The sequence below is a fragment of the Bubalus bubalis genome, chromosome 9 (assembly GCF_019923935.1).
Source record: "Bubalus bubalis isolate 160015118507 breed Murrah chromosome 9, NDDB_SH_1, whole genome shotgun sequence".
NCBI classification, from domain to species: Eukaryota; Metazoa; Chordata; class Mammalia; order Artiodactyla; family Bovidae; genus Bubalus; species Bubalus bubalis.
Window position 1 is genome coordinate 51,801,273 of NC_059165.1, and position 16,139 is coordinate 51,817,411.

At 38.5% G+C, this 16,139-nt stretch overlaps 1 protein-coding gene and 1 long non-coding RNA gene across 5 annotated transcripts in view; one reads left to right on the forward strand and one right to left on the reverse strand.

Moving 5' to 3' along the window:
• SPINK5 (serine peptidase inhibitor Kazal type 5) overlaps window positions 1–16,139 on the reverse strand; it is a 264,208-nt gene that overhangs the window by 19,439 nt on the left and 228,630 nt on the right. For 3 of the 4 annotated variants that reach the window (XM_006069410.4, XM_006069408.4, XM_044947505.2), the window contains exons 20-30: window positions 15,270–15,397; window positions 13,557–13,641; window positions 12,559–12,686; window positions 11,618–11,681; window positions 9,235–9,362; window positions 7,608–7,704; window positions 6,000–6,127; window positions 4,289–4,361; window positions 3,174–3,301; window positions 2,952–3,030; window positions 165–292 (exon numbers count right to left, since the gene is read on the reverse strand). In XM_006069410.4, the coding sequence (XP_006069472.3) occupies window positions 165–292; window positions 2,952–3,030; window positions 3,174–3,301; window positions 4,289–4,361; window positions 6,000–6,127; window positions 7,608–7,704; window positions 9,235–9,362; window positions 11,618–11,681; window positions 12,559–12,686; window positions 13,557–13,641; window positions 15,270–15,397 (1,166 nt within the window). The remainder of the gene's footprint in view (window positions 1–164; window positions 293–2,951; window positions 3,031–3,173; window positions 3,302–4,288; window positions 4,362–5,999; window positions 6,128–7,607; window positions 7,705–9,234; window positions 9,363–11,617; window positions 11,682–12,558; window positions 12,687–13,556; window positions 13,642–15,269; window positions 15,398–16,139) is intronic. The other variant, XM_006069409.4, reaches the window with a different exon arrangement.
• Window positions 2,977–10,877, forward strand: LOC123335046. Its single transcript, XR_006553320.1, has 4 exons — window positions 2,977–3,084; window positions 6,238–6,298; window positions 7,842–7,950; window positions 10,614–10,877. It is a non-coding gene; the product is annotated as an uncharacterized LOC123335046 (long non-coding RNA).

Below are 16,139 nucleotides of genomic sequence, written 5' to 3' on the forward strand. Positions count from 1 at the left end.
TATGAAAGTGCTTTGGAAACTTACTGTCCTCTTCTAAACTGAGGAGCTATTAGTATATATTTTTAATGTGTGATGCCAAACACCATACGTTTTAAATCAAAAGGAACTGATTTCTGGGAAGCAGACACAGCATATCAAACTGATCCATAAACCTCTCTACTCACAAGATGCTCTGACACATAGCACACTTGTTGGCATACGTCTTGCCATATGGGCCTCGAACAGGGTTGTTTTCTCTGGTGCAAATAAGCTTTCCATCTCTCACCATGTTCCGGAATTCATGACACTGATCCTGCCAATAAGAACAACAACAAAAAAGAGATGTTTCTACAATCATCTGATCTTTAAAACAGAAAATATGATCGGTTGGTTATATGTAAACTCATAACTCTTGAGGAGGAAAATTAAAATCTAGAGAAAATAAAATTTTAGAGATGAAATGTATTTTAAAGCAGCGGTTCCCAACCTCTTTGGCACCAGGGACCAGTTTGTGGAAGATGATTTTTCCATGGACTGGGGCTCGGGGGATGGTTTTGGGATGATTCAAGCACATTACATCTATTGTGCACTTTATTTCTGTTATTATTACATTAGCTCCACCTCAGATCATCAGACATTAGATCCCGGAGGCTGGGGACCATTTTACAGGCACTATGTTCAGTATCTGCTTAAGAAGTCTGAATCCTCTCCACAGCATCCCTTTCAAATACTTGTCAGCCCCAGTGGAATTTCACTGCCACCTAAGGCAGCCTGTGCCATTTTTATACAGTTTCATTGGGTTGAACCCCAAACCTGTTGCACTGAACCTCAACTCATTACTTCACACATTAAAAAGCCCTAGACTGAATTGAAAGACATCCTTTGGCAAGGCGGCATATAAACATCTAAAGTTTTAGCTTTGTTCCTCAAGAACAAAATTTTTTTAAAATTGTTTCATCAAATCTGTATTGTATTCTTAGCATTTTGTTGTGTGTGGTAATGGATTTCTTTTGGTTGTCGTTAAAAAGTCTGTAAGATAAGAACACATTATCCCCATTTTACAGATGAGAGAAAAAAAGTTCACAGATATTAAGTGATTAAAATCAGTGTTGGAACAGAGGTCAGAAACCTATTAATAACCAGGCTATAGATTCCTTGCCTTCTTTGCCTTTACATGGCAGAAGATAAGACTCCTGGTACATCTCAAAGAACATGGAGCTAGCTGCTGTCTTTGCTCCTTGAAAAATAAGAACCTTAAAAAGAAGGCAATGGAACTGGGCCCACAGGATTTAACCCCTGTTGAACTTTTTGAACATCCATAGAAGTTTGTCTTAAACATTTTTTTAAGCCCAAAGAGTTACAGTATATGGGAAAATTATCTTTAACCTAGATTGGAGTTACCTTTCTTTAAATTGTGGTACCATGAACAACTCCAGACCTACTTTTCTCTGTTTAATAGCATTTTAACTATTCTCTGGAACTGAATACCTGATCAACATATGAAATGTCTCAGCGCCATCATTTTTAAATTTGCTAGAATTTTGTTTTCCTCTTCCAGGTACCTAAAATGCCACATGCATCTGTGTCTATGATAGCACCCCTGTGAGTATATTGCAGCCTCTGCTCTTCGGGTGTAAATCTCTAGCTCTTCCATTTGTTATCTGTGGGTAGTTAACTTCTCTGAATTTTTTCCTCAACTGTAAAATTGGAACACTACCACCTACTGCATTGATTGTGGGCAGATTTAAATACGATGGTGCATGTACTTTGTAAAGCTTATTTTAGTTTGCATTTGTAGTTAAGACCGTAGCTTTCTTTTTGCCACAGGCACAAAAAATACCTAGGTGTTTTCTATACTTATATATAGGTTTTTCCCTTGTTTGAAATTCTTGAAATAGATATTTTTAAACTTGAAAGAAATTTACCAATCTAGAATAGATGTCCAGTAGAGATCATTGGAAGTTGTACAACAAAGTATTTTCTCAAAGCCATTGATCTAGCAACATATGGGTAACAGATATTCCCAATTCATTTTTCAAAAATGACCATTACTACTAATGTTTCATTTTGCTTAGTCAGTATAAAACTAATGAAAAGTTGCCTCTTTAATGAGAAAACTTTCCTGGGGAAATTTCACTGTTTTACTTTTCTCAGTCCATAGATGGATTAGAAGAGGTTGCACTGTGTCATCTATGTGCTGGTGTTGTAAAGCATTGAACCTCATTTTTAAAACCCCAAGTTGAAGACAAGATGGCACTAGAGTGCCAAGAATTTACCATCTGGAGCTCCAAGCTTTAGATCCTTTTCTTGTTTATAAATTTGGCGTCTATTTGCATAATTGTTTTTAAACTTCAGGGGGGAGATCAAGTTGATAATAACAATAATTTGACAATTGCCATTGTTCCTATAATATGTGGTAACTGCATCAGAGTTGTTCTTCAGTTCAGTCGCTGGTCGTGTCCAACTCTTTGCGACCCCATGAACCTCAGCACACCAGGCCTCCCTGTCCATCACCAACTCCCGGAGTTCACCCAGACTCATGTCCATCGAGTCGGTGATGCCATCCAGCCATCTCAAGGACAATTAAATTCCATGTTATTTCTTTGACTATCTGGTCATGTCTTTCTTGTTTATCAAGTTCACAATAACTGGGACAGAGTATGCATTCCATAATATGCATTCTGTTTATTTGTTGAATAAACCAAGCTTGCAACCACTCATCCAAATTTAAGTCTAAGCATGCTCAGGTGGCACTAATGGTAAAGAATCCACCTGCCAATACAGGGGATGCAAGAGACGTGGGTTTGATTCCTGAGTCGGGAAGATCCCCTGGAGAAGAAAATGGCAGCCCACTCCACTATTTTTGCCTGGGAAATCCCATAGACGAGAGGAGCCTGGAGGGCTGCAGTCCATGAGGTTGCAGAGTCAGATGTGACAGCAGTTGAGCACAAGACACGTCTGGCGTGTGTTACCTGTTTTTCCTTGTCCTTTCCGGTTGTATTCCTCGTGTACTCCCCCTCTTCCTTCTTTTTTTCAGCTGCTTCCCTTTCCCTTGAAGAGAAAAATGAGAAGAAACTTTTCAACCAAAATGAACAAACACCTCAGGTATGCTTTAAAAAAAAAATGTTGTCTTGAACGGATGAGTGATTATTTAAGACTCAACAATTAAAAGCTCATTTTTGAAAAATACTCACAGCTTTTCCTTACACATAGCACACTTGTTACCATGTGTCTTGCCATCTGAACCCCGTACAGGGTCACTTTCTCGGGTACAAATAAGCTTTCCATTTTTCATTTGACTTCTAAACTCATCGCATACATCCTGAAAAGAAGGAAAAATTATATTGGAGATGGCTATTTTCACATAGTATTTGAACTTGAAAATTTTGAAGATTTTGACTTAGGAGTTGGGCAGCCACCTAATCTTGCTGTGGGAGGCTCTTTACTGGACCACAGAGGTGTCCAAGTGGTAATTTCTGAAGATGAATTCCATCTTCAGCCTTAATTTCTGCTTGCCATGTAAGGCTACATAGTCCAGAAATGATCACTTGGACACCTCTGTGGTCCAGTGTAGAGCTCCCCCACATCAAGGTTAGATGCCTTTATAACAAGGTTACTTTAGAATGAGAAGATTATGCTGGATTATCTGGGTGGGCCCAGTGTAGTCAAAAAGATTCTTATGAGTGAAACAGGAAGAAGGCAGGAAAACCAGAGTCAGAATGATACAACATTTAAAAAAAAAAATCTACTGGCCCCTGCTGATTTTAAAGATGACCACAAACCAAAGAATGCAGGCACTTCTAGAAGTTTAAAAAAAAAAAAAAAAAAAAAAAAGGGCAAAGAAAAAGACCTTCCCCAGAACCTCCACCAAGGCAAGCAGCCTTTCTCTGACACCTTGGCTTTAACACAGTAAGACCTGTTTAGGACTTCTGAACTCCAGAAATGTATGATGCTGAATCAGGGTTGTTTTAAGCTATTGTTGGTAATAATTTGTAATAGCAGCCAAACCTCATTTTCCCCATCTATAAAATGAGATAGGGAAAATCTTAGTTGACCAGGCTATTGAGATAATTAAATAAACTACTCTTTATAAAAGTGTTTTATAAAATGTTAGGCTGGAAGATTTCCATTTGGTGTTAAATTTCCGCACTGAACAAGTTATCAGTGATATTCACATTCATGATGACTTCTGAGCTTCTAAGCATAAGATCTTGACTGGCAACAACTGGCATGCTCTTTCCACATTTTTGATAGTCAAGTAATGACTTACAGAAAGACCATTCTTGCCAAAACCTAGTTAATGATTTACCTTTCCTGATGCTGAATTAGTCCCATTTGATCTGTAGACAGATTGCTTGTTTTTTTCCTCTGCTTCTCTTTGCCTAAAAAAGAAGAGTTCAGTAGTCATGTTGTTAACACATATCCAGGTTTGGAAGAGGCCTAAGAGTTTATGTATCCTAATCCATCTTCTTCATAGAGAATCTCTCTGCACCTCTCAGAGATGGACAGTCACCTTGAGTATTAAGAAGCTCCCCATTACAAGATATTCTAGCGAGATCAACTCAGTTAATGTCAAAGTCTCCTTTATATATGTCCAAATTAATCTCCCTGGAGCTTTCATCCTTACTTCACATCCACAGGAAAGCATGGAACAAGCCTGCTAAATCCATTATCTCTTCCTGATATTAATCCTTCAGATATTTAACAGCAAGCTTCAGGTCTCCAAATCCAGCTTCCTCAGTTCTTTCACCGTTTTTTTCATAAGTTGTAGTTTTAATTCCTTACCAATTCACCATTCTTGTTCCTTGTTCCTAAGCTTCCCTGGTGGCTCAGATGGTAAAGAATCTGCCTGCAATGCAGGAGACCCAAGTTTGATCCCTGGGTTGGCAAGATCTCCTGGAGAAGGAAATGGCAATCCACTCCAGTATTCTTGCCTGAAGAATTCCATGAGCAGAAGAGCCTGGTAGGCTATAGTCCATGGGGTCACAAAGAGTTGGACATGACTGAGTGACTAGCACTAATATTTCAATTTATCTAGGTTATCATTGGATTCCAAGATAGAAGACAAGTGATATAGGAAGTACCTTAGGATTATGGTTTGGGGGCGGGGGTTTCTTTAATCTTTTACCTTTCTGATAAAATATTTATGCTAGTGGTTCCTAAGTTTTCATGTACATTAAGAATGACCTGTGAGATTTTAAAAATCAGATTCACTGTCAATCCCAACAGTTTTACTGACAGGATCTACATTGAGATTCAGTAATCTGACTTTTAATAACCCAGGTGATTCTGATCCAAGATCCAAACAGTACAGAACTCTGGTACCTGTATATCTCTTTCAAAGTTCCATTTGGCTTTATGCTTAAAAGAAATGTGTATGAATATATATAACATGAATATAGGTGTGTGTGTATTTTAGGGAGCTCCCTTTTCATATATAAGAAATAGGTTGTTATATGATTCAGAGAACTCAAACCGGGGCTTGGTTTGAGTTTCATTTCTTTCAAACAACATAGAGGGGTGGGATGGGGATGGAGGTGGGAGGAATGTTCAAGTGGAAGGGGACATGGGTAAACCTATGGCTGACTGATGTTGATGTTTGGTAGAAACCTATACAATACTGTAAAGCAATTATCCTTCAATTGAAAATAAAAATAGGGAAGCGGTAGTCAGTGTAACCTGAAGATTCAAACAAACATTAAGTCATGGAACCTTAACAAAATATTAGGAAAAAGAGACTAATGATTCAGTCTGGTGGAATTCAATTTACAGTCACGGATCTGATAAAAAATCTCCAGTGGCTTATAGTTCACAGAATTATGATACAAAATAGGAATCAGCCACTGGTTAGCTGCCCTTGCTTGGGCTCATTGTTCCTTAGGGGATGCAAGTGAAGGAGATAATATTTGAGAATTAACAGAAATTCCATGAAAGAAACTACAGGCAAATGAGAAACAGCCATTAATTCAGGAGGATTATGTGGCTATCTTTTAGACAAGCAGGTTGAGCAAAGTACTTACAGTATCTCTTTACACATGGTACACTTGTTGTTGTATGATTTGCCATCTGCGTCACGGACAGGATCACTCTCGCGAGTGCAGCTGAGTTTTCCATCTTTCATTTTTTCCCGATACTCAGCACATTGGTCCTGAAAAGGGAAAAGAGAGCAGGCCCCCTGGATGACTTGGTCTGTTGTATGTTTATTAAGTTTCTTAAATAATCTGAGTCAGAAGTTCTTATCTATCTCCTCTTATACAGCACGTAATGCCTAGGATTGCTGTCAACAGAAAAGGGGCTGGAATCATCCATATTCTAAGAGGTTAGCTGTCATGGGTAATGTTGCTTTTAAGGTTTTACACAAGGAAATTATAAAGCTGGCTGGAATTTAATCGCATAGATCAAGGGTAAGCAGACTATAGCCTACAACATTAATCTGTTTTGCTGTCTGTTCTTATATAGGAAGTTTTATATATAAAACTTGAAACACACCCCTTCACTCATTCATTTAAGTATTATTTATGGCTGATTTCCCATAGACGTGGCAGAGTTGAATAGTTGTAACAGAAACTGTGTAACCTGCAATACCTAAAATATTTGCTATCTGGCCTTTTACAGAAAACAAACAAACAAAAAAATGCTGACCTCTAATGTAGATCGAAAAGAGAAAGAAGTGCTAGGAGAAAGCATAAAATCATGCAAAATGCCAAAGAAGACAGGCTTGAGTAAATTATAGACAAGATAGACAAAGGGTCTTAACAAGTCTGTACTTGAAAGTAAGAACTCAAACCTCCTACAGGAGAAAATATGCACAAACAGAAAATCCAAAATTTTTCAGAGGCAACACTGGGCCTATGTCAGATCTGGAGGCAAAGAGAGAGTCTTGACATCCCCAGGTCACACGACTAGAGATAAGATGGCTGTGACCAGGTCATACGACTAAAGACAAGGTGTCTGTGATCTTAGCAATTGTGTTCACATGCCTGAGGAGTGGGCTTGCATGCAACATTGTCATAGTGACATTTAAAACATCTCAGGAAATGTGCCAACACTCGCCTAAGTTACTGTATCCCTATAAGAGTACTGCTAAATATGAGAAACTGTAGAGTTGAGTGAGATGAAGTGATTTATTCAATGCTTTGCAAGTCCAGGTGGCAAAGGTAGGATCACACCCTAAACTACCTGACTCAAAAACCTATGCTCTTGCACCATATTATCCTGTCTTGGAACAATAGCAAATATACCTCCCAAAAGTGGCTCCAGTCAGAGAGTGCATAATGAAAGGAACTAAAGAGCACGTGATGTGGATCATCATTATATTTATGCCACTTCCTCTCCTAGGATCATGTATTGGCTTCAAAGCTAGATGACAGAAAGAGGAGTCAGGAGACTGGGATCAGGTCATCATGTTAATTATTTTCAAGTTCAGAGAAGTCAGAGTGAGCCCTAGAGAAACTAAAAATTGCTTGGATATTACTCTGCAGTCATAAGGGGGAAATCCCCTGTCCTTCCAAGGATGCTCTCCAATTCAGCACTGTGTACACTCGTAGCCTTTGACCACAGGCTCTGCCATGGCCTAGTGCCACTGAGTTGAGCCCACTCTGGTTATGGAACTTAGAGGCAGCTCTCACCTTAGCTTTCCCTCTTCCACCACCACTGGAACCATGGCCCGCAGCATTCCGCTGATCTTCCTCTTCTTTTCTCTTTCTTTCTTCATCTTCTTTCTGGCTGAAAATTAGAAAGTGGGAGGTAGGGAATAATAGATTACAGAAAGTGGAATGCATTTCTATGAGTTTCTCATCCTATGACCATATTAGATTTTTATAGAATCCACCAGCTTTTATTGAACATCTGTTACACTGCAGGCCCTATTCTTTGAAAATAGAAAAATGCATTACGTTGCATCCTTTTGCCTGGAAGACTCTTATTGCAGTAGAAGAAAACCAGCATTTATGGAACCACAAGCAAGACTTGGTGAGCAATTAATTAGCATTTTGTAAATGCTCCGTGAATCTCCAGAGGGATTTCTCTCAAACACCTCATATTAAAGAGGTCCCAACATAATTATCTCCTCTACCAAATGTGTTCTTCCTCCTGAATTCTCCTTCAGAAAGGACGAAACACTGGAGCCATCCCTAACTGCTCCCTCTTCTTTAGCTCACATGGCTGTTTACATTGGTTTCACTTTGCTGTGTCTCCCGTGTTGATGTACTCACCTTCTATTCTAGCTCTGTGTTCTAGTTACCTCTTGCTGGATTACTGTAACTCCCTACTATCACCAACAGTATTCTGAATTTTGGTACCTTGCTTTTCTTTTTACTGCTAACATATGAATCTTCCAAAAAGGAACCACATTTATGCCACTTATTCTCCTAGCTGAAAAATTTTAGCAGCTCACCACTATATACAGAATTGGCTTCAAAATCCATGACCTGGCATTCAAAGCTGGTGAAGTGGATAAGTTCTAATTAAAATGACTTTCTCTTCTATGTACATACTACACCTTGCTTAATTTTAGATTTTACCTATGCTGTTCCCTGTTTTATCCTCATTCCTTCCTGTACTGTTCACATATCCAAATTACCAGATCCAGTTTTATCCCTCCATAAAACTTTCTATTAACTCTCCCTTTCCTGAACTACCATAACACATTGCATACATCATTTTTCATTTAGCAATTACTCCTTTGTATTATATTAATTTATTCCCACGTCTAATCCTTACTGAACTATATCATTTCTGGTAATACTATTTCATTCATCTTTGTATAACCATTATACACGTAAACATTCTAGATGTTCAGCAAATGACTGTTAAATGACAAATATTTCAGATATACTTCCAAACCTTGTGTAAAGAGCTATCTTTAATTTCCTAAAAATGTGATTTGTTAAAAAATGTAGGTAGAGGAGTTAGATTGATAGTAAAATCTGTGCATTCTTTCCGATGGGGATGACAAAATAATCCAGAGAAGGGATCCACCTGAGAGCACAGGACTTAGAATTTTATCAAGAAAGATGGTGTGATCCACTGTGAGGCGGTGGCCCAGGGCTAATGGAGAATGTAGTGTAATAACTTGGCCATCTGTTGTCTGTTTCTAGAATTGTGAATCTGAGCCTCTGTAAAGAAAGAGTCACCCTAAAATGATTTACACATGATCATTTGTTGCTTTTACAATACATGTAAGGAAAGAACCAACACTATATATTATCCTCCCAGCTCTGCCACCCACAGCATGGACTTGATCTGCACACTCACAAGACTGCTTTGCACATGGCACACTTGTTGCCGTGGGTCTTGCCGTCTGGGCCACGCACAGGGTCATTTTCTCGAGTGCAGAAAAGATTTCCATTTTGAAGAAGGCTCCGAAATTCACTGCATGCATCCTAAAAGGAGGAGAAAAGGCAAGAGCTTGGGTATTTTCTTGAAAATAACCCTACTGGGTCCCTACTAAGTGCTTCCTGGAGAAAAAAAAAGGAAAAGGAAGATGACCTATGAATGTTTCTTTCTGGCAGTTGTTTTGTTCAATTCCTACTAAGACCACAGGACTTAAAAAGAGGTTCCTGTTTCTTTTTCCTTGAGATTTAGCTTCCAAGTCCAGACTGAACCTGGCAGTCACACATAAGCAAGAATCTCTTAATAAACTGGGTTCTCAGAGGATTGGACACAGTTCTTAATCAAGACTTCATTGTCTATCTCTATTATATTATAATGCAATAAGAACACTGTATATAGCATAGAATTTTAAAGAATTAAGGTTTAGGTAGAACTTTGAAGTTCACCTGATAATCCCCTTTATGTCGCGCCTGCCAATAAGTTGTGTAATTTGCACTGTAACACCTGCAGTGATAAGGAGTTCATTACCCTCCAGATAGTTCATTCCAGAATTTCTATTAGATCATTCCCACAAATTAGCCATGTGCTACTTAGGAGGATCTTGGAAGGGAACTCTAGTCACTCCTATAGGATCCTTATTCATAGCGTTTTATTTTTCTAAGATGTCATTGCAAATAGGATGAGTATGTTCCTTCAAACCAGTAAGCAAAGTCAACATATCTTATTTCCCTCAGAAAACCTGAGGATATTTTTCTTCTTCCACATGGACTCCTTCAAATATCTGGAGAAAATCCTCTTGTCCTTCTCCCATAGCAAAGCACCCCCAGATACTTCAGTCATTCTGTTCCAGTCTTTTTCAGTCATTTGCACCATTTCTTATTCTGATTTCTTTCCCTTTCCTACAGAATTTAACATAATATTCCAGGTATGTCCAGACAAACCCAATGTGTTGATGGCTATTTAATATTGTTAGTTAGAATTCTAATCTGTTGCCCTGCGACCTTGGGTGAGGGGTCTTGCCCTCTCTGTGACTCAACTGCCTCTTCTATAACATGAAAATAATATAAATTCCACACAGTTAAAATAATAATGCCAATATTAAGTATTCAGTACATGTGCTGAATTGTTATGACAATAAAGTGAGATGATATATTTCTACACGTATCTACAATGACTGACATTTCAGAAGTACTCAGTAAATTTATGAGGAATTGAGATGGAATAAGCAAATACTTAAGATCATATAATTAATTACTGATGGCAAGTAAGATTGACTTTGCATTTTTTTCTGTATCTTTCAGTTCAAGTCGAAACTCAGTGAAGACAAGAGTGACTTTTCCTAGCTCTGCTGCAAGGTTCACTGCCAGATTCCCTAACTGGTCATATTTAGCAAAAGAAATATAAGAGGATAGTTTATGGTAGTAGCTAATGTGAAATCAGAAATCATCTGATGCTAAAGACTAGTCTCCTAATGATGTTGAAAAAAAGGAAAGCATATGAGCTAATATTTTAAAAATTCTCAATTGTGGGAAATACAGTTGTAAAATAAACCAAATCATTCAGAATTCCAAGTGATATTTCATTAGAGATTATTTTTAACATCAATAGTTTTTGATGGGGGCAAGAAATGACCACAAACCTGGAAAAATCTACCTGGAGTTCCTTTTGGAACCAAGAAAATATTATTTGGGAATGTTGTTCTAATTTTTGCTCAAATGCTGGCCCCAGAAATAATGAAAGCAAGGGACACTCCTGGTTTGACCAAATGTGTTCATCCAAAGCTCCATGTTGTATGGAGGTAATGCTAGATTTGGTGTCTTGAATTCTGTTGTTCCCATTTTTCAAGTGTGACAAATTTGGAAAAACATAAAGATTCTGAAACCAATACTCTCACTACCTTTGTACGCAAGTTCTTCCTCTCTCTGGATTTTAAATCATTTAAAAATAGGGCAATGGAGTAAATTAGAAGTCTGCAGACTATGGCCTGTGAGCAAAACCTGGCCCACCACCTTATTGCATAAATAAAAAGTTACTGGAAATTTTTATTTATGCAAAATAAATGCCCATTTGTTTGCATATTATCCATGGCTGCCTTAGAGCTACAGTAGTAGAGCTGAGTAGTCATGACAGAGACCAAATAGTCGCAACCTAAAATATCTACTGTCTGACTCTTTAAGAAAATTTTATCGAGGCCTGGACTAACTGAACCTGAGTTCTCTCACATAGGCCTTCAGTGATCCCGTGAGTTATTTTTAAAGAGAAACTACAAAGCTTCATTGTGGTATGAAGCTCCCAGGATAACTACCTTTTCAGCTTCTCTCTTAGCTTTTCTGGATTTAGCTGCTGCTTTTTCTTTTGCTTCTTGCTGGCTGTAAGAGAAAGGCAAGGGGATCAATCCATTCCTAGTACCGAAACCTATTATCCTAAAGGGGATCTCTCCAGATAGATATATTCCATTACTTCTGCACCTCTTATTTTTAGTGTTACCTAAAGACAGGCAGAAAAGGCAATGGCACCCCACTCCAGTACTCTTGCCTGGAAAATCCCATAGATGGAGGGGCCTGGTGGGCTGCAGTCCATGGGGTCGCTAGGAGTCGGACATGACTGAGCAACTTCACTTTATTTTTTCACTTTCATGCATTGGAGAAGGAAATGGCAACCCACTCCAGTGTTCTTGCCTGGAGAATCCCAGGGACGGGGGAGCCTGGTGGGCTGCCGTCTATGGGGTCGCACAGAGTCAGACACGACTGAAGCGACTTAGCAGCAGCAGCAGCAGCAAAGACACAGGCGTGGGCAACCAGTAAATAAATTTTCACTACTCTACTTCCTTTGGAAAACAAAGATGTGGTCCTTCTTCCCAGGAAGCAATGAGGATACTTAAAAAATTGATGAGACGATAGGGTACTTTCAATTTGTTAGCATTCAGTGATTACATCTTTGGGTTATTCATGACAGTATGTATGCAGAACAAAAATGGCCAATCCTTGTATGCCATTAACTCTGGGGGAATTTCCCCTTAGTACATGGTCCCCCCTTAAGAGCAATTCAAGTACCTTTCAGAACACTGAGAACACTATAAAGAAATGCACTAAGTAGACAGCTTTGTAATAGTAAATCCCCAAACTCAGTGAAAAGGTCATCTTCACGGTCTGCCTCAGAGAGGAAGCCTTCAACATGCTCTCTCTCGCCCACCACAGGCCTAGCCCCTCCAGCACTTAGGAGAACAGTGGCCGCAGCTCTACTCACAAGAAGGCCTCACACATGGAGCAAGTGTTGCCGTGGATTTTCCCGTCGGGGCCCTCAATGGGGTCGTTCTCTCTGGTGCACGGAAGTTGTCCATTCCTCATGTAGTTACGATATTCACTGCACAGCTCCTGCCGAACGAGGGAGGAGTTAAGCATCAGGTAATGGAATACTGAACGCTTCCTCCACGTTACCCCTTTGAAAACTAGGATATAATGCCCCAAACATAATGGATGCATCAAGATGGTGACACAGAACGTCAATACTAGACAAGACACTTTTCAGATGCTGAGGTCACACATTATTGTGGAATATAAGATTACTGTCACTTATCTCATTAGAAAACCTTCAACTTAATTCAAATATTATTCTGAGGTAAGCACTGTGAGAGATTAAAAACAGTAATTTATTGTCCCTTTCATAAAGCAGTTTGTGGATGGCAGAATATTAGCTCCTGACCCGAAATCTGTCCGAGTCTTGATATCCAGGACCTGTGAATATGTTACAGAGCAAAGGCGACTTTGCAGTTGTGAAAAAGTTAAGGACCTAGAGATGGGGATATTATCATGGATTATCTTAGTGTGCCCAATGAAATCACAAGGGTCAAACCTTAAGACTGGACAAGTTAAGACTGCACAGTGAGAGGGAGCTGTGCCTACAGAAGAACAACTAGAGATGCAGTGTTTAAGGATGATGGAAAGAGTCCAAGACCCAAAGCACTTTCATGAAAGGCCTCTAGAAGCTAGAAAAAGCAGAGACAGGCTCTCCTGTAGAGATTCCAGAAAGGAACACAGCCCTGCCAACCCTGTGATTTAGCCCCTTGGGTCCATGTCAGAGTTTTAACCTAAACAAACATAAAATCAAAAGTTTGTAAGGTTTAAGCCAGTAAGTTTCTGGTAATTTGTCAGAGAAACCATAAAAAAACTAGTACATGGGGTCTCTCTCTTTCTTGCCCAGAGAGAATGGGGTGTCATGAGGCTCCAAGGACCTGAAACAGTTACCTGTACTGCTTCTCTCTTAACTTTCTCAGTCTCGGCTTTCTCGTTTTCTTCCTTGCCAACATTTTTCTTCTCTTCTTCAAGTCTGCTGCAATTAAAAAAAAAAAAAAGATACAAACTAAATTCAGTTTTCCATTCTCTTTGGTAATATATTTTAAGAAAGAATGAGAGTTTTCCAGACCAAAAATCAGATTCAGTCTTCAGTACAAATTTATCCAATCAAGAGGTGCTAATACTTTGCCCAATAATGCAGATAACTTCAGTAGTTAAAAATTGCCCTTAAAAATACAAAACTGGTATTTTTTTTTTAATCAGTATGTGACCCTTGGGTGGACTTTTTTCTATCAGTGACTTCAATCAATGATCTGAAAAAGAGCAACAATTGCCTTGATTTTTCAAAATTTCTATCTAAATAATTATAATTATATGAGACTAAGGAGTGATACAATCCTATGACGGACCCATAATCAAAATAAACCATGTCTCACTATAAAATTAAAAATTTAAATATTATCTTGAATTAAAATTCAATTTTGAATTCAAGTTTTAGAGTATAATAATGATTCAAGTCCAAGAAGATTTGACAGCTCATATTTTGAGGGAAATCATAAGCCTAAGATTTTGGCATCCTAGCTATTTTCTACTGACATGTACCATTATCAGAACTGGAAAAATTCTTAGCATATATCACATCTAGTATAGTCATTAATACAGCATTAGCAAATCAAGCGTGTGAGAGGAGATCCCTGATTTCTTGAATCTCAGGCACTGTTTAATCTACTGGCTGCTTCTGTCAATCTCTCCTCTAAGGAACTATGTGAATATACTTATATTAGACCAAAACATATGACAGTTAAGAGACAATAACTCTGCACCTCTTTAAACAGATATATTACTTAAGTATTTTTTTCAGCGTTTATTTTAGTGTGGGGCTCACTAGAGGATTCAGAATCTAAGAAGGAGTAGAATCAGAGGTGATAATGATCGCACTTCTATATTGTCCCACACGGTGGAGCTCTGGCCCCGCTCAGGAAAACAGAGGCCCAGAGGAACATGGATGTTGCTTAAAAAGAAGACAGTTCAGTAAACATCTATTATGTGGCTCTAAGTCTTAAGGCTTTCAATCTTTACAGTAACTCACTTATACAAATATTTATTTCATATGGTAATAATGCATATGGTAATGCCCCTGAAAAGATAAATACAATCCATTCTATTCCATTTCTGTTCAGGCTATTTTAGAAGTGTTTACACACTGATCCCAGAGACCTCTGTTCAGCTGGTTTTCCCTTAACCACTATCTGAATATATTCAAGAACCATAAAATGTCAGGGGTGGGAAAAGAACCAAAGATATAATCCCACCCAGATCATCCAATTTCTGCTTTTTGTTATGAATGATGATTGTCAAGCGTTAAAAACAGTTAATCATCAAACTGCTGGTCTCTTTTTATTACAAATGATGATTGTCAGGTGTAAAAATATATTTGCACTAAATTAAGACTCTCCCTATGCCTTAGGTAGAAGATAGAGAGATAGCTGAATAGAGAATAACATTGTCACTGGGATTCAGTGTTACTTAATGTCTTTTCCATGTGCTTTTAAAATTGTCTAGCATCCAAGTAATAGTCTATATTCTATACATTTATGAAGAAACAGACTCAGGGCTGATAAATCATGAAGAGATTGAAAGGGAGGGGAGAGCTTAGACACTCACAACAGGCTTGCACACATGGCACACTTGTTTCCGTGCATTTTGCCATCCGGGCCACGCACAGGGTCATTCTCCCTGGTGCATATGAGCATTCCGTTCCTCACCTGGTTCTGAAACTCACTGCAGAGTTCCTGGAAAATGAAGAAAATATGCTCTCAGAGAGTGGTTTTCCACCCTCTCTACACTTCTGTCTGTTTTGAAGAATAACTAATGCAGAGTAAGAAGGAAAAAGAAAAGTGAATACATGTAGCAGTAAATCAAAAGCATTTAAAAAGTTTCTATGGTGGACTCAAAATTGTGCTGACTCTATAAGTGGATCTGAAAATGTTTAATGTCAGCATCCTCTTGAGGGTGCTTACAACAGAGGTGCAGAGGAAGGCTGATAAAATTGGTGGAGACCAATATAAAATATATATGTTTATGATGTGTCACATATCACAATCTATAAAAGCTAGGAAACATCAAAGGGGAGGAGACTCAACAGGCCTAGAAGGGGAGGATTCCTAGAAAAACTTAGAATATTACTGGACCTTCATGAGAAAGAAGGAAATCCTGCCATTTACAATTTGGATAAAATGAGTGTATTCTCTCTGACATAAATTACAGCAAGATCTTCTATGACCCACCTCCCAGAGTAATGGAAATAAAAGCAAAAATAAACAAATGGGACCTAATTAAACTTAAAAGCTTTTGCACAATAAAGGAAACTATAAGTGAGGTGAAAAGACAGCATTCAGAATGGGAGAAAATAATAGCAAATGAAGCAACTGACAAAGAATTAATCTCAAAAAATATACAAGCAGCTCATGAAGCTCAATACCAGAAAAATAAAAGACCCAATCTAAAAATGGGCCAAAAAAACTAAACAGACAT